We start from the raw sequence: 15,809 nt of genomic DNA on the forward strand, positions 1-15,809 counted from the left end.
GTGGGAAGAGCAATTTTGATGTCTCTATTACACTGGGACTCACAGAATCACAAGTGCCATTGCATTCCCATTATTCCCCATAAAGAGTTGTAGGAAGAATGACATGATGTATATGGTTGTTTTAGAGGAAGTCTGAGGAAATTAGAGACTTCCTTCTGCTCACATCTAACTAAAATTTAAATTACTAAACTCTGTCAATAGTTAACCACCACGCCAACTGAAAACATGTTTGAGAAAGATATGATTTAAGCCATGGCTGCCGTTCTTCTCAAGCTCCTCTGGGGAGACCCCGAGACGATCCCAGGCCAGCCGAGAGTCGTAGTCTCTCCAGCATGTCCTGGGTCTTCCCCGGGGCCTTCAGACACATCAATTAGTTATCTAAGTCATGGCTATTTTAATGTTTACAGTGATTGATATACATTATGCATCTGATAGACATCTTCATAGAGTTTTATTGAACATCACTGATTTGATCTCCAATAGACAGCTAATTATGTATGTCGGTGTAATGCCTTGCACATTGTAAACAAGCCATTTGGGTAGTGTCTTCCCACCAGGCACAAGATGACTTTTAGATAACTAATGTACATCAACTGTAGATGTCTGGACATCTCAGAGAACTCTATTTTGTAACTCTTTTAGATATCTACTCTATTAGTGTTCTGCATATAAAGGTCTCCAATGCATCTTTCTGTAACTATCTACTCTTGGTTACAGCACGAGCTGAATGCACGCTCAGGAAACCTGGTTTAGCATGCAGTTAGCACTCGGTATTCCCCCTGGACTGTTGCCGTCCAATACTAATGTATGGACTCACAGTTGGAAGAGGCTTGGTGCGAAATGTCAAAGTAGTGCAAATCTCGTGAATTTTGCTCCAGGTGTTTTATTTCGCAGCTCTATCTCGATTTATCAAAGACTTTGTGTCATATCATTCTGGCCAGGCACAAACTGCAATTATTGATTTCTCCTCCATGATCAATCTTCTAACGGTTGGCACTTCAATGAATGAAAAGGAACCCCCTCCATACGTCACTACCAAATCACAGTCCCTGATTGGTCAAAGTTCAACCTGGTTTAACTTTCAATTTGTATTCAATGGCCGGGCGTTTTAAAATATAGAGCATGAATATGGTCTTAAAAATGTGCGTAGCTACACATTAACGCACAGGTTTTAAACAGTGACGCCTGAAAAATGTGTTTAAAAGTGTTTATATAGACTTTTCAATGGAAGTGGCCGCTTGATCTCTTGTTTCCGGGCCCAGTTAGTTAAAACAGGCAGATGTTTGCTGGACAACACATTTGACTTTCATTAAAAAAGTGAGCTGGTTTTTTAATTCCCTCCATTATCATTCAATATTTTACATGGTTAGTTATAATGCCCTCCAGGGTTGGGATGGGAATACATCAGATGCAAGTTCCACTTGTTTTACCGCAGAGAGAGCTAATCTTGTCTATGCCTTTGAAGGTGGGGCAGGGTGAGGAGTGGATGAGTGCTGCTCAACAGTAAAAGCTTTCTTGGTGGGCTGCTGTGTGAGTCGCAGAGGCGTCCTCATTAGTATGCCACATAGGAAGTCATGGGGGACCGAGTGGGTGAGGCTCCCTAAAAGGAATTTGATGTCCGTCTCTCTGCATACTTGATATCTCTGTAATGCCACGGGAGACGAAGCTCTTAATTTAATTTTCCCTGAGCACAAAGTAGGCGGTGCCATGGCACTAACACCGGAGGGCTAAAGGTAAAACATTCTCAAAACAAGTCAATACACAGAATGAGTGTTAGATTGCATTCCACCAGGAAATGCACTAGAGTAGCTCCTATTAGTTAATGAGAGTTCTGCGGTTGGTCAAATCTTGGCACAGTATAAAGAACATTTTATTATTTTCACAAAATCTTATTTAGATTACACCTGAAAGACAGTCCTTTAAAGATAAATGTAGAAAAATAACCAAATAAGTTTTGTTAGGCTGCAACAAACAGTGGCAGGTGTTTGCAATGAAACAGGAAAAGTTTTAGAAGATTTGTTTCTTGAGGTGGGATCAATTGTTGTTTCACTTGTCAGCATCAGTCTTCCCAGGCTGAGAATAATCGGATAAATGCAGCTGAAAAGCATCGAGTGGGATTTTTCTAAAGATCTTTGGACTCCCACAGAAAGTCACAGGATTACACCTAGAAAAAGACCTTCTTTTGTTGGAGGTTGTCATTGAAGAGAGCGTGTTAATATGAGAAAAACCCAAGAACAATTCTTAGCTTTTTTATGTTCATTTGGGGAAGCAGAAACAAATAAATAACAAATAACTTCTTTTTTTTAAACAGAAAAAAGTATATTTCAATTAAAAAAGTGTCCAAATTTAACCCCGTGAGTTCACCATGTTCAAAGACTTGCAAATTCCAAAATGCATAATTTTTAGTTCTGTTTTAAAAATCTAAGCATCTCAATCACTACATGGCAGTGAAGTAGCTTTTATTTTCTCAAGAAATAAAGGTTAATGTGACAAAGTCGCAAAGAGTGTTTTTCGTTTGAGCAGACTATATGTATAAACAGTCAGTTTATATTCTATCAAAGAATTTTAAATATGAACATTTTTATACTATGGAAACAGTTTTTTTCTAAGTGTGTCCCGAAAGGAAAAGTGATTTATCGTACTTAAACCAAGTGCAAAACTCAAATGGCTTTTTGAAACAATGTCAGGTCAGACAGATGTGTGATGACTGAAATTGAAACCCCCCTTAAATTGACCCCCAATTTGCTTTTCTGTCAATTTTGCGTCTATCTACAGGAATCTATTTTTTTTTCTTCAGGAAAATAGCTGTATTGATTGTTGGTGCTCAGCTGTGAGTTTTTTTTCATGTTAGTCTTGAAGATTTGTTAAGATCAAACACATTTTAGAATACTGTACCTGGAATTCTGTTTAATCTAAACCTTCATTCGTTCATTCATTTGTTCATCTTCACTTGCGGGCGAGGGCAGGGGACACCCTGGACTGTTGCCAGTCTGTCACAGGGTCACAATCACACACCCATGAACTCTCACATTCACACCTATAAATGGTGCAAATTGAAGTTGTTCCTTTTTTTGTTTAATGGGATGTTTTTCTTCTCAATATTTCTTTTAGGGAACATTTTTCTGGCAAGTCAAAATGGGCTATACCATTGGTCACAGCGTTTCGCTCATCTCTCTCACGACAGCTACTGTGATCCTGTGTATCTTCAGGTATGTAAAACCAAAAATCTTTAGTTAATGGGAATTTGTTTTATTTTTTACACAATGACATATGTATCAATTAACTAAGGAGCTTTGGACCGTTCTCCCAGATGAAATTCAAAAATGTTATTTTTTATGTTTTTGTTTGACTCTCACGCTACGCTTACACCGCTGCAATGCTCATTTAAGCGGCCACTTTCAACCAAATGTCTGTGCTAACGTGCGTTTCGGGCTTCTGCTTTCAAAACTCTCGCGTTCATGTGTCGCCATGTTCATTTTCAAGCCTTTTTCAGGCTCTACGTTTAAAACACCTGGCCATAGAACACACCTTGAAATTTAAACCAGGTTGAACTTTGACCCATTATGAACTCGACTCTGGTAGTGGCATACTGTATAAATGGCGTCCCTTTACATTCACTAAGGTGCCAGCCGATGTGCCGAAAATTGGTCAAAGAGGAGAAATTAATAATTAGAGTTTTTTTAGAAGTTCTTCATATATTGTAATAGAGCTGTTAAAAAAAACCCGGAGCAAGATTTGTGAGATTTGCATCGCTTTGACATTTCGGACTGTAGGTGGTGGACATGCACTAGTAAACAGCATCAAAGGATAAAGAAAAATAGTAAGAAACCCTTCCCTCCTTGTTGTGTGTGAACACCATGGACTAAATGTGTGTTCTGAAACGTGCTAACGTGCGTTCAACAATGCACATCACACGTGTGAACGCAGCTTTAGACGTTTACAGCAACTTCTATTTTAGTTTTCACGTAGAAAACATTTGAACTCTTTTGGTTTAGTTTAGTCTTGCATTCTGCCTTTAAATGCAAAACACATAACGTGTTGAAAATCACACTGTCTGTAATCCACATCAGCTAAGAAGGAAAAAATCAGAACGTCTTGTTTTTTTTTTTTTACTGCAAAATGTGGAACTAACTTTAATAAATATCTGCTTTCTCAGAAAAGACTTTTAGTTCCACATAGATGATCCATTCATTCAGCTATTTGAGAAAATGATCAAAGAACCAAAAGAGGGAAATCCTTTCTCTTCTTATGGATTCCACGCAGAGCTTTAACTTGTGGAGCTTTGGCAATCATTTCTGCCGGAAGATTTAACTTAGCAACTTGGCAAATTAGACAATTGTGGGTCACACATCAACATCAAACACATTTCAGTAGGATTTAACTTATCTTGGGTCAGTACAGCTGTGCACAAAAAAAGAAGAATTCATTTCAAATGTGACAGGCAGGATGAAGAATAAAAAATGGTTTCCAAATGCAACAGTGTCACTCAGAACTGCCTCTTGGTTTTTTCATGGCACACATCCAAAGCTGTGGGGAGAGAAAGATTGACGTTTGCTTTGGGACTTTAAGCTGCTTGAATGGAATCACTATTTTAACATGTATTTCACTACTGCTTTGCATTTAAAATTCAATACAGGTGATTCCTGTCCATGTCTGTGTCTGCCATTATGTTAAATAGACTCGTATTATACATCTGCAAGCACTCCCTCAATATGCACACTAATTCCTCTTTAGGCTTATATGGATGGAATACCGTTGAATACACAATTTCCCTTTTTTTTCTCCAGAAAATACTTGTTTTCTCATAGTTTAACATGTTTCTGCTTTTAGCGCCGCAGTTCCCACCAGTGTGCAGATACTTCTCAATGTTTCCATATGGACGAAAAGCCTGTGGGAATTTTCCGTTTCATATGTTTGTTTAACAGAGATCCAAAAGCAAAAGTAGGACAAAGTCAGAGACATTAAGTAAACAGGTAAAATAAATTAAATCAAGACAGTCCACAGACTTCAGGCACTAGAAAGAGTTGTGACAGGCTAGTGCTGATGCAAACTTAGCGAAGGTCATCAGTGCGAAACACGGAACTGGGGAAATCACATCTGTTCAGTAATGAGCCAGAACTCTTGAAAACCAGGTTATAGCTATTTTTCTCTCACATCTGTAACCCTTGTGCTATCCTAGGCACTTTACCATTTGGAGTTGGGTCATCTAGACCCCACTAGACAGTGCTCTGAACATTTTTTCTTCAATGATTTGTGATCTTCACTGGTGTCCATGGATTACATGAAGTCTTTCTACCTTTATCCACCTTTGTCATGGTAGGGAGAACACGTCAATGCAAGGGTGGGGTCATCTAAGATAGCACAAGGGATAAGACATTAAATTCACATTATAGTATTTTATATAATTTAAATATCCTTCATGCCTAAAAAAAACCTTAAAACTTGTGTGTGCAAAAAAAATCTGGAAGGGGCTTGGGTTAAACAAAAGGAAAGTAAAAAAATCCACTGAAATACTGCCGCTATGCAGAAACTACTGTATGTCCTAGAAAACAACACAGGCTTTTTGAAAATTGTATTTATTCATTTGTTCATGGGCTAAAAACTATTTATTTATTTAATTATGAACAGTATAGCACTCCATAAAAAACGGCATAATCATAATTAAAAGACCACCGGGAAAGGACAACCTGTGATGCATCAATAAATAATCTGAGATGCTGAAGGATCCCTGAAGTTTTGTCTTTGTTGATGACCTCTGATAAATAAACATGGAACATAAATTTCCAGCTGGTCAAAAACTGTGAATTTTATTGTAGCAGACGTGTAAAAACAAAAGACATAAAGTCTTTGTGCTAGTCTTTTTAAGTTTTTGGGGCCACTAAAACAATAAATAAATGAAGAAACATTTCCTGTTTGATTTAACCATCTTAAGGATTAAATGACAAAATAAAAAATAAAAATGCTTATCCAATTAGAAACTTGTCTTACTTTTTATTTCGTCAAGGTAAGTTAAACAAAATAAGTTAATTCTAAAGTAGTCTAAGGTACTGTGGAAGAAAAACAGGATTTTTGATTAAAATTTAATTCAGGACAGGATTTGATGTCCTTTTACACAAATAACTCGAGGATTTTCATTAACAAACTATTCTTACATTTATTTGGTTTGGTGTATTTCATTAATCGTCTTTCTGTTTGTTCCAGGAAGCTTCACTGCACCAGGAACTACATCCACATCCACTTGTTTGTGTCATTTATCCTGAAGGCCATTGCCGTGTTCATCAAGGACGTTGTTCTGTACGAGGTCGGGGAGGTGGATAACTGTTCATCTGGCTCAGTGAGTTTACTTTCAAAGACACTAATCTTTAATTTTTCTATGGTTGGAAACTGTGGTGTGTGTGAATAATTGAAATCCATAATCACAAGTGGGTGACATGAAGTCTGCAAGAGGTTTAGTTTGTATAGTAAAGTTTATTCTTTTTGGTTAAAAAAGGCTTTTAAATCCACTAAAAGCCACATTTAAGGATCCAAACAAAATAAATGATTTATATTTTTATAGCATTTTACTCACAATTACTAAAAAATTGCAGTTTACAGACATTACTTGGATCAATAGTGTAGAATAAACTGATACTAAAGGTTTATATTTCCAACAGATTTGTAATTAATCAACAAAAATGACTTTTTTCAAGTGTTTTTTGCTTCTTTGTTAGAATATTACACCCATAAATCAAAGGTTCTGGTGACAGATATAGTTGTTCCTGCACACTGCATTTTTACATAAAACACTGGACAAATTATTGGCTACATTTGAAGATTTTGTTTTCTCTTGTTTATCGGTGGTAGCCTGTTTGACAAGAAAATGAAATATACTGAAAACCACACGCTTACATTGCATTTTATTTTGCATTTTATTTTGTACAACCTTTAAAATAGCATCCAAACAGGGTTCCGTTTGAAAGACAGGATTTCTGGCTGAATTTAGTTGTGTAATTGTCAGTCCACAGTGTTTTCAATCTCGCCTTTCTGCAGTGCAACTACCTCAAATCACATAACAGTAAAACCTCCCTGATGTGTGTGATACATGACATGACCACAAAACCAGGTCACATCGTTTGAGTTTTTATGAATGGATTTATATATTTTTTTCATCTTCTTGACATTTCTTTTTGAAATCTTGATGTTTTAAAAATGGGATTTGTTGTAAATCTGGTCATTGCAAGTAAACTTATAGGGAAGAAATGGCTGAATTCTTTAAGATGCCAGATCTTGGAAAAAGATCTGAAATCCCAGGATAAACATGTTTGATTAAAACTCATTGGAGAATAAACTGTTTACTTTGTGAGAAAATGAAATCATAGCTTAATAAACTCAGAGCAAGATTACAGCTTTTCCAAAAACAGCAAAAACTATTTTTAACTCAATTATTTCTGCCTCCACCTTCAGGGATGTGCATTTATTATCTTATATTGTGATCCTGGAATTAGTTTATCTTTTTTCTAAGAATACAAAAAATGGACAAAGGATGTGTGCATTAATTAATTATTTAAAAATCACTTATATTTTCTTGATACCCATCGCCAGCTGCATCTAAAGTTATTGGCTCACAACAAACTAAAATCAGGATAAATGCAGCTTTTTCTCAGTTTTCAATCTGTGATGGGATTTAGTTTCTTTTTAATCCCTTTGAGGTTAACTGTGAATTGTTTGATTTGACTTCATCCAGTGGGCATTGGACTTTAATGTGTAGTCTTGGGGTAATCTCTGGTGTGTCAATAAAACTAAAAGCAGCCAGACTCACAGACACAGATTTAGCGGTGCAATATTTACCATGATCACGACATCATTTTTCTCATCACTCGGTTCTGTTAATGCTTGGTTATTGTATAGATCTGCTGTGATGCCTTTGTCCCACATGTTGTTGTTGTTTTTATCCATTAAAATGCATACATTATGATTTAATTTCTGACCAGAAAAGGATGTAGAGACTGCAAAACTAGATGAAAATATGCACAGGTGTATTTTAGTCTGCGTTCAACATCTCTTTCATGAATTTCTTTTGAAATCATTTTAGTTTTTAAAGAGACTTTAAAATAAATTCCCAGTTTTCAGAATTTTTACAAAAACACTTTTTTTATTTAACAACATGATCCATTATTACAAAAGCAGACATTAATGTGTCTAAAAAACAAACCTTAAAGAAATGCTAATCAAATGCAGTCCCTACACTACTCGATTACTGCAGACGTACTTGTGAGTTTTTCTGGCTTCAGACGTTTAAGTCTGTGAATACATTTGAAAGGATTGAGGACATCGGCAATGAAATGGACTACTATTGCTGTTGCCCATCAATCTGTGGAGTGTTGGAAGTCAATTTCCAAAGGAGCCGGCGTACATCATGCCATAGACTGAAAGATTCTTGTCAAGTGGATGAAGAGGCTGCCTCTGCAAGTTTACTGCAAGGTTTACTACAAACAGAAAAAAATCTAATGAAAACCAGGACACTTTAGACTCCACAAGCCTCACCAAACATTATTTTTTTTAGGAAAATAAAACCTATTCTCTCTAACAGAGAACTTACAGCATTGTTTGCATTTCTTGTTTAATGATGATTTCTTGACAGCAAAACCAGATTTGTCTAGAAAACACTTCATATTTTAATAATCAAGCATACTTTTAGGTGATATAAACTTGATTTGTTTCCTTATGCTTCACTGCTGCATCTGAGTCAAAAGTAAAATTCTTTGTTTGTCACTCGACCTATTTTGATCATGTACAACTTAAATTGGTTCATGCAAAACAACAATAATCCCATGCGCACAATGAGAAATGGACCGCCATGCTCCAGTCATAGCCTGAAACTTCACTTAACTGCACTGCAGTAGTCTGAATGCAGCTATGCAGAAAGATCTCTCTGTAGGTGACAGAGAAACTCATGAAAACAATGTGATTATATTTAAAGCAAAAAAAAAAAAAAATATTACAGTTATGTCTCTAAGGCTTTCCAAGTTATTGGATCACGATTCGATAATTTTACGCACTACTTTTGCTTTTGGCTCATGAATAATGACAAAAATTTAATATATTATATGGTGCTGTCCATCTCAGGTTGCATCAAGGGAATATAAAGAGCCATGTTAAGAAAGGGTAGATTCAGAACTAAAGATTGATGCCTTCTTCAAACATCTTCAGTGATGATTAATTGTTCCTATAGGTTCTGACATGCAGATTTGTTATGATAATTTTGCACTTGTACATCATTCTCAGGTGTCTGCTGACTTAATTGTCCTTGGAACTGGTCTAATCTCTGTAAGCGCAGCTGAATCTCTGAAAGACACAAATCTCAGAATTCCTCCTTCTTGAAAGCTTGTTTGCTTTCACCCTAACGTGTGTCTGATCGATTTTTCCGCACTGTTTCCACACTACTCTGGATTTTACATTTGTTTGGTCGCTTTGTTCTTTGTTTTTGCATTTATTTAAAAGTGTCAAATACATGTTTAATGTATGTGATGTTACACATATACAACTCATATGCATTCATAGAGCACACTGTGTGAGCCAGGGGACTTTTTATGAACACTGTAAACTTAAAGTGGTATAAAATTCATATATTCTGCTTAATATAAAATTCAGCAGAACAAATTCAAGTTTGGGATTTTTCACTTTTGTAATGGAGGTGAATGATGGAGCTCTTATCTGTTGCTCCTCTGGCTCAATTATCAACTTCCTGCCTTCATATTCTGTCTGATAATAGACAGAATTACACATTTTGGTCCTTAAAACACAACAATATCAGGCTCTTTTGCAAGAAAGACAAATGTAGACAGAATGTATTACTACTAATGTTGTTACTTATCATAAATATAGGTATTGGATGACGAAAGGAATGTATTACATCTAAAATTCAAACCTTTCACTTTTTAAAAAAGACACAAGCATTTTTTCTCGAATGAGTTTAATTCAAAATTTCTCAGCAAGAAATAAAAAGTAGTCATTTAATTATTTAAGTAAAGGTAATACATGGTTAAAAATATCCAAATACTGTGTAACAGTTTACTTATTACTAATTATTAGACAAAAACCTATTCAATTCAGAAGAATAATAAATATGTATTATTACTGTTTGTCACTAAACAAAACATACACAAAGAATCATAAAAAAAACCATAAACCTCCTCTTTGGTATTCCTCTAGACCTATTGCCTGGCAGCTCCAGACTCAGCATCCTTCTACCAAAACATTCCCTGTCTCTCCTCTGGACTAGTCGGAACCATCTCCGTCTGGCCTCTCTGACTTCATCTCCAAAGCCTCTAACATGTGCTGTCCCTCTCATGTATTCATTCCTGTTCCTATCCATCCTGGTCAGTCCCAAAAAGAACCTCAGCATCTTCATCTCTGCTATCTCCAGCTCTGCTTCCTGTCTCTAAGCCAAAATAACATGGCTCCTTTCACCACAGTTTTCTAAACCTTTCCTTTCCTTTCATTTGAGCTGAAACTCTTCTATCAGACGTCACACCTGAGACTTTTCTCCAGCCATTCCAAGATGCCTGCACTCACTTCTTCACTACTACTCATCTTCTAAGATACTTCAAATCCTCCACCTTCTTTACCTCTTCTCCCTGTAATCTCACTCTTCCACTTGGGTCCCTCTCATTCACAAGGGTAGCTGCAGTAAAACTGAAATATTTAGTCTAACTGCAGTAGGCCTGCACAATATACCGCAAATTTATCGTTATCGCGAAATCAAGCTGTGCAATATGCATACCGCAAAAGACGGCAAAAATCGCAATAAATGATTACCTTAAATGTGCTAAAATAAACTCATGGCAGCTTGAAATATTGAACAAATGAAATAAATCCCTTTATGCATTTAACCAATCGGAAGGACCCGTTTACGTTTTTGATCAATCAGATGAGCCCTTTTATGTTTGAAGTTTGCCTCCTACGTCGACAAGGGTCATTTGGAGTATAATTTTTAAACTGTTGCAGTGAAATGGAAATGATGTTTTTGTTTTTTTTGCTATTTGTCTATATACCGCAATTTATATCGTTATCGCAATTTTAATTACCAATATCACATATCGCAAGTTTTCCTCATATCGTGCAGCCCTAAACTGCAGCTACCCTTCATTCCTCGCCCTTCCAGGGCAAACCTCCAAATCTCTAGCTTCTCTTCCACCTGTTCCCAGCTTTCGCTACAAATCACAATATCATCTGCAAACATCATAGTCCATGGTAATTCCTGTCTAACCTCATCTGTCAGCCTGTCCATCATCAATCAAGAAGGCGCTCAGAGCTGATCCCTGTTGCAATCCCACCTCCACCTTGAACTCCTTTGTCATCCATACAGCACATCACCACTGTCTTACAGCCCAATGCACATTTGTATCAATAGTTGTCAAGGGGTTAAAGAAATACAGCTTTGGAATTTGTCTTACATAAAGTCAACAGTTTGGTTTGACCTGAACTTATTTGAAAAAACTGTTTAATCTTATCTAAAAAGTGAGATAACTGCATAGAGCTAAAAGTAGAGAGAAAAGTGGGCAGTGATTAATGTCGATAACGACTTTGTGTCATTTACTCCTTTCTGCTTTGGCCAGCTCGGCTGCAAAGCGGTGATAATGTTCTTCCAGTACTGCATTATGGCCAGCTTCTTCTGGCTTTTGGTCGAGGGTCTTTATCTTCACGCTCTGCTGGCCGTCTCCTTTTTCTCCGAGAGGAAGTACTTCGGCGCCTACATTCTGATCGGCTGGGGTGAGATTAATTCTTTAAGTTATAAAACTTTCCTGGTCAAAATATTTTTGCACCTCAAGTTTTAGTAATATTTTGTAAGCATACATGCCTGGATGTCTGTGTTTTGTCTTCAGGAGGCCCTTCAGTTTTCATCACAGCTTGGAGCATCGCTAAAGCTTACTATTATGATGTCGGGTAGGAGAAACCACAGGAAGGAGCTGGAGCTTTGTATAGATTTATCCCATCTTCCACATATCAAGCATTATTTCCTGTCTCACCAGGTGCTGGGACATAATTGAGCCCACTGACATGTCCTGGTGGATCATAAAAACTCCAATTTTGGCATCGATCTTGGTGAGTTTACTCACTGACGTTGTGCAACCTAAAATATCACATCCATTTTTTTAAGTGTCATGAGAGGAAACGCATCTGTGGCAGCTTAAATGATCTTTCCATCATTTTGTTCTATTCTGCACTTTTAGCTGACAGAACAGAAAGTCAACTTGATCTCAGTTCACTTTGAGAAGTTAGACTTTTACTTTGATGATAGGTCAGGATTGAGTGTTGAGGAATCGGAAACTCCTCCTCAGGCAGAAAGATTGTGTGTTTGTATAAAAATAAAATGAAAGGCGTGAAAATTAAGTCAAAGGCAGGTTCAAAAGCAGCAGAGTTAAAAATAAACTGTAGGGTGTGAAATATCCCTTTTAGCAAATCAATGGCATCTTTCTTGGTGTCATTAATGCATTTTTTTCTGTTTTTCCCCCCCATTTTTTTTGTCTCAAAGATGTGTCAAATTTTAGTCTTATAGAAACAAGGAATTATGGAGATCCTGAGGGCTGGAGACTGGAAATACATGAAAAACCAAAGAACGGAACTAAAATTAGAGAAAAAAATCAATTGGAATACCTAAATAAACAAAAAGTGACTTAAAAAACATAAAGGACAAAATCCGAGAATAATCAGCTGAGGGTTTGACATTCACCCCATGTCCAGAAAGCTAAAAGTCAAGAGGACACACTCCAGTGAAAATCACGTTTTGGGGTTTTCAGCATGTTCTTGTGCCATTTTTCCCATCATGGAGGACAGAAAATTAAGCTTAAAATTGCGTTTGTGAGTATTTCTTTATCCAAATTGGGGGTGTGAGGGGCTGTAATATAGCAGGAGAACGTGTCAAACAGACAGATGAGAAGAAAGGGGCAGGCTTACTCCACACCAACAGTCTCACCCACTACTCAGAGGTGAATTTCTGATCAACTTTGCACAAATTATGTCCTAGTTGATGACATTTTTTTTGTTTTGGCTTAAAATTGCATAATCATAATTAAAAGAGCACTGGAAATTCTTTTAAAATAGATCAAAAGACTTTAAGTCCTATCTGTGTTCTTCCTATAAGTAACTCTGTATTCTTTGATTCTTCATAAACTGAAATTGCATTTCTGTTTGTGAAAAATAAAATTTCAAATCCATTTTTTTCTCAGTTATCTCTTTTTCGGTCCACAAACAAGGTGTCACGTAGAATTGTGTTCTGCAATTTCAGATGTACAGTCCAAATGATCCATCAACCCATTATCTATACTTATCCAATTGCGAGAAGTGTCACAGAGGCTGTGACACCCGGCTTGTTCAGTTGAAATGAAGAGTTCAGAATTGCTTTTTTCCTGTAGGGCCATTCCATCAGAAGAAACTCACTTTTGGATCTCCATTCTAGCTTTCTCCCATATTTATAAAACTCATAATACATGTTGACTCTGTTTGAGATGGGGTTATAATCTTTTACATGTGTTTACAAATCAGATTTCTCCTCTCCCACCAGGTGAACTTTATTCTCTTCATCTGTATCATCCGGATACTTCGCCAGAAGATCAACTGTCCAGACATCGGAAGAAACGAGTCCAACCAATACTTGTGTGTGCGACTCTGTTTATTTTGTGTTGATCCTGAGTAAATAGAAGGTGTTATTTATGAGGATGTCTGAAAAGGCCTGCAGATTTTTCTGTTGTTTTTTGAGAGGACAGTTTTACATTCGGCAAACATTGGCTGATTTGCAAAGCCAAACAAAGATTACGCTGAATAAACTCATACAGAATGGATTTGTGTGGTCCATATGAGCATGGCTGCAAAGAGTTTTATTTTTGTTCTTATTTTATTTATTTATTTAATTGTGCCTTTGAACAGTCAGGATGAGGAGAAGATTACCAAACCTTTTGGAATTCAGAAAACGCACTGCAAATGTAGCCTCTTCTGGGAGCTGCTTTAACAGCGACGCAGCACTCAGTGTGTTTAAGCGATTTTTTTTCTTTTTTTTGTGATGTAGAGCATCTCATACAGCAGCCAAATGCATGAGCTATTTTCCCACTGAAAATTTTTATGGTGTGTTTTTTCCTCCTCTCCTCTCTCTAGTGTGCTGAGATGAAATGCAAAAGGAAATGTACTTCAGGAATGCATTTCATTATTTGACAGAAAAGTGATGGAAATTGCTTTTTTTTTTCCAGCAAAGAACGTTTTGATTCTGCTTTTGCTTTGTTCTTTTAGGAGATTGGCAAAATCAACGCTGCTTTTGATCCCCCTGTTTGGGATAAATTTTATAGTGTTTGCATTCATCCCAGAGCAAATGAAGACCGAGCTTCGGCTAGTCTTTGACCTTATTCTGGGATCTTTTCAGGTATGAAACCAACTCTTTTTGAGTAAAACAGCCCCCACCCCCGTATTTTTCTTTATTTTTAACTATTTTAAAAAGTTCAAAATGTATTTCAATTTACCATTGAAATGCGATGAATGTATGGTAGCCCTGAAGTTCAAATCAAAAAATCAATAAATGCAAAAACATAACAAAGATCACAATAACAATTAAAAAAAAGCAAAAAAATTAATAAAAAACAACGTTACATTTAAAAAATCAAAACAAAATTCATGAAAGTAAAACAAAATAAAAAAAATTAAACAAAAGAACATTTTGTTTCCGAAATGTTTTATTTCATTTCATTTCCTTTTATTGTAGTTGTGTTTTGGTTTCAGGAATGGTGTCTTGATTATGAAATAATTAAGTAATATATTTTATAATATATTATATATTTATAATATATTTTTTATTTGTTTTGCTTCTTTAATTGGTATGGCGATCTTTAAAGGGTCCATACCATGCTATTCTTAAGCCTTTTATAATAAACATTATCCATGTTTATAATAATATATTACCTTCATGTTGATCAAGATACCACTTTGGGGTTTCTTTTTGTGAGTAATGAACATTATAATACACTTAAAAGCTCCAAAATTGATTTTGCATGTTACAGTACAGGCCCTTTAATGTTGTTGTTGCTTAGAGTTTGTTGTTGCTTTGATTTGCACTTCAGGGCCACGGTATGAAAGTAAATTCTGCTTCCCTTTGGATCTGAAACTGCAAATGCTTTGGTTTGTCTATTGTGGGTCTCCTAACGCTTTATTGACATTGTTACTGTTTAACCCCCCAGTGTTATATCACTTCATTTATTGAGCAACAGTAGAGCATGCATTACTCGGAAACCAAAAGAACTCCCCAGCACACCCATGTTTTAATTAAGGACTCAGATGAAATTGTGTTTCATTTTACGTGCATTCAAATACCCAACTTTTTTTTTCTCTTCAGGGCTTTGTGGTTGCAGTCCTTTACTGTTTTCTCAACGGTGAGGTATGTAAACTTTCTTTAAAGGGTTCCCTTTCCATGGAAAGGTCACCTGCAGTTGAGGTTTCACTGTTACCTGAGCCCGCTAAAAGGCATTCATGCAGTCCTGCCAGCTTTCTGCCTGACGGGGAGGATGTACTGGGAAAAAGTGCCGCTTTTTTTTGGGACTGTAATGTCTGCAGAGACTCACCGTGGGCAGATTAGTTATGTTCTCAGAACCGGGCCAGATTAAATCACTGTGATGTGATGGCAAGAGGCTTGACTGGATGCCTCCTGAATTTCAATCAGCTGCAATTTTCAGCTGTGGCTTGTTAAGCTTGAAACCTGGCGGTGGTGTGATGTTATTACATTTTCCCAGAGTTGATGCTCAAAGAATGACGCTGGAGTGATGAATTGTTACATTAGAAAGAATGAAATG

At 36.6% G+C, this 15,809-nt stretch overlaps 1 protein-coding gene across 3 annotated transcripts in view; it reads left to right on the forward strand.

Annotated features, from left to right (window-relative positions):
* Positions 1–15,809, forward strand: part of vipr1b (vasoactive intestinal peptide receptor 1b) — a 48,627-nt gene that overhangs the window by 25,186 nt on the left and 7,632 nt on the right. For all 3 annotated transcript variants that reach the window (XM_078938238.1, XM_023950180.2, XM_023950181.2), the window contains exons 5-12: positions 3,112–3,209; positions 6,202–6,334; positions 11,598–11,751; positions 11,865–11,925; positions 12,012–12,084; positions 13,544–13,635; positions 14,263–14,392; positions 15,356–15,397. In XM_078938238.1, coding sequence (XP_078794364.1) covers positions 3,112–3,209; positions 6,202–6,334; positions 11,598–11,751; positions 11,865–11,925; positions 12,012–12,084; positions 13,544–13,635; positions 14,263–14,392; positions 15,356–15,397 — 783 coding nt within the window. The remainder of the gene's footprint in view (positions 1–3,111; positions 3,210–6,201; positions 6,335–11,597; positions 11,752–11,864; positions 11,926–12,011; positions 12,085–13,543; positions 13,636–14,262; positions 14,393–15,355; positions 15,398–15,809) is intronic.

Source organism: Oryzias latipes, chromosome 20 (assembly GCF_053564925.1).
Source record: "Oryzias latipes strain Hd-rR chromosome 20, Olatipes_Hd-rR_3.1".
Taxonomy (NCBI): Eukaryota; Metazoa; Chordata; class Actinopteri; order Beloniformes; family Adrianichthyidae; genus Oryzias; species Oryzias latipes.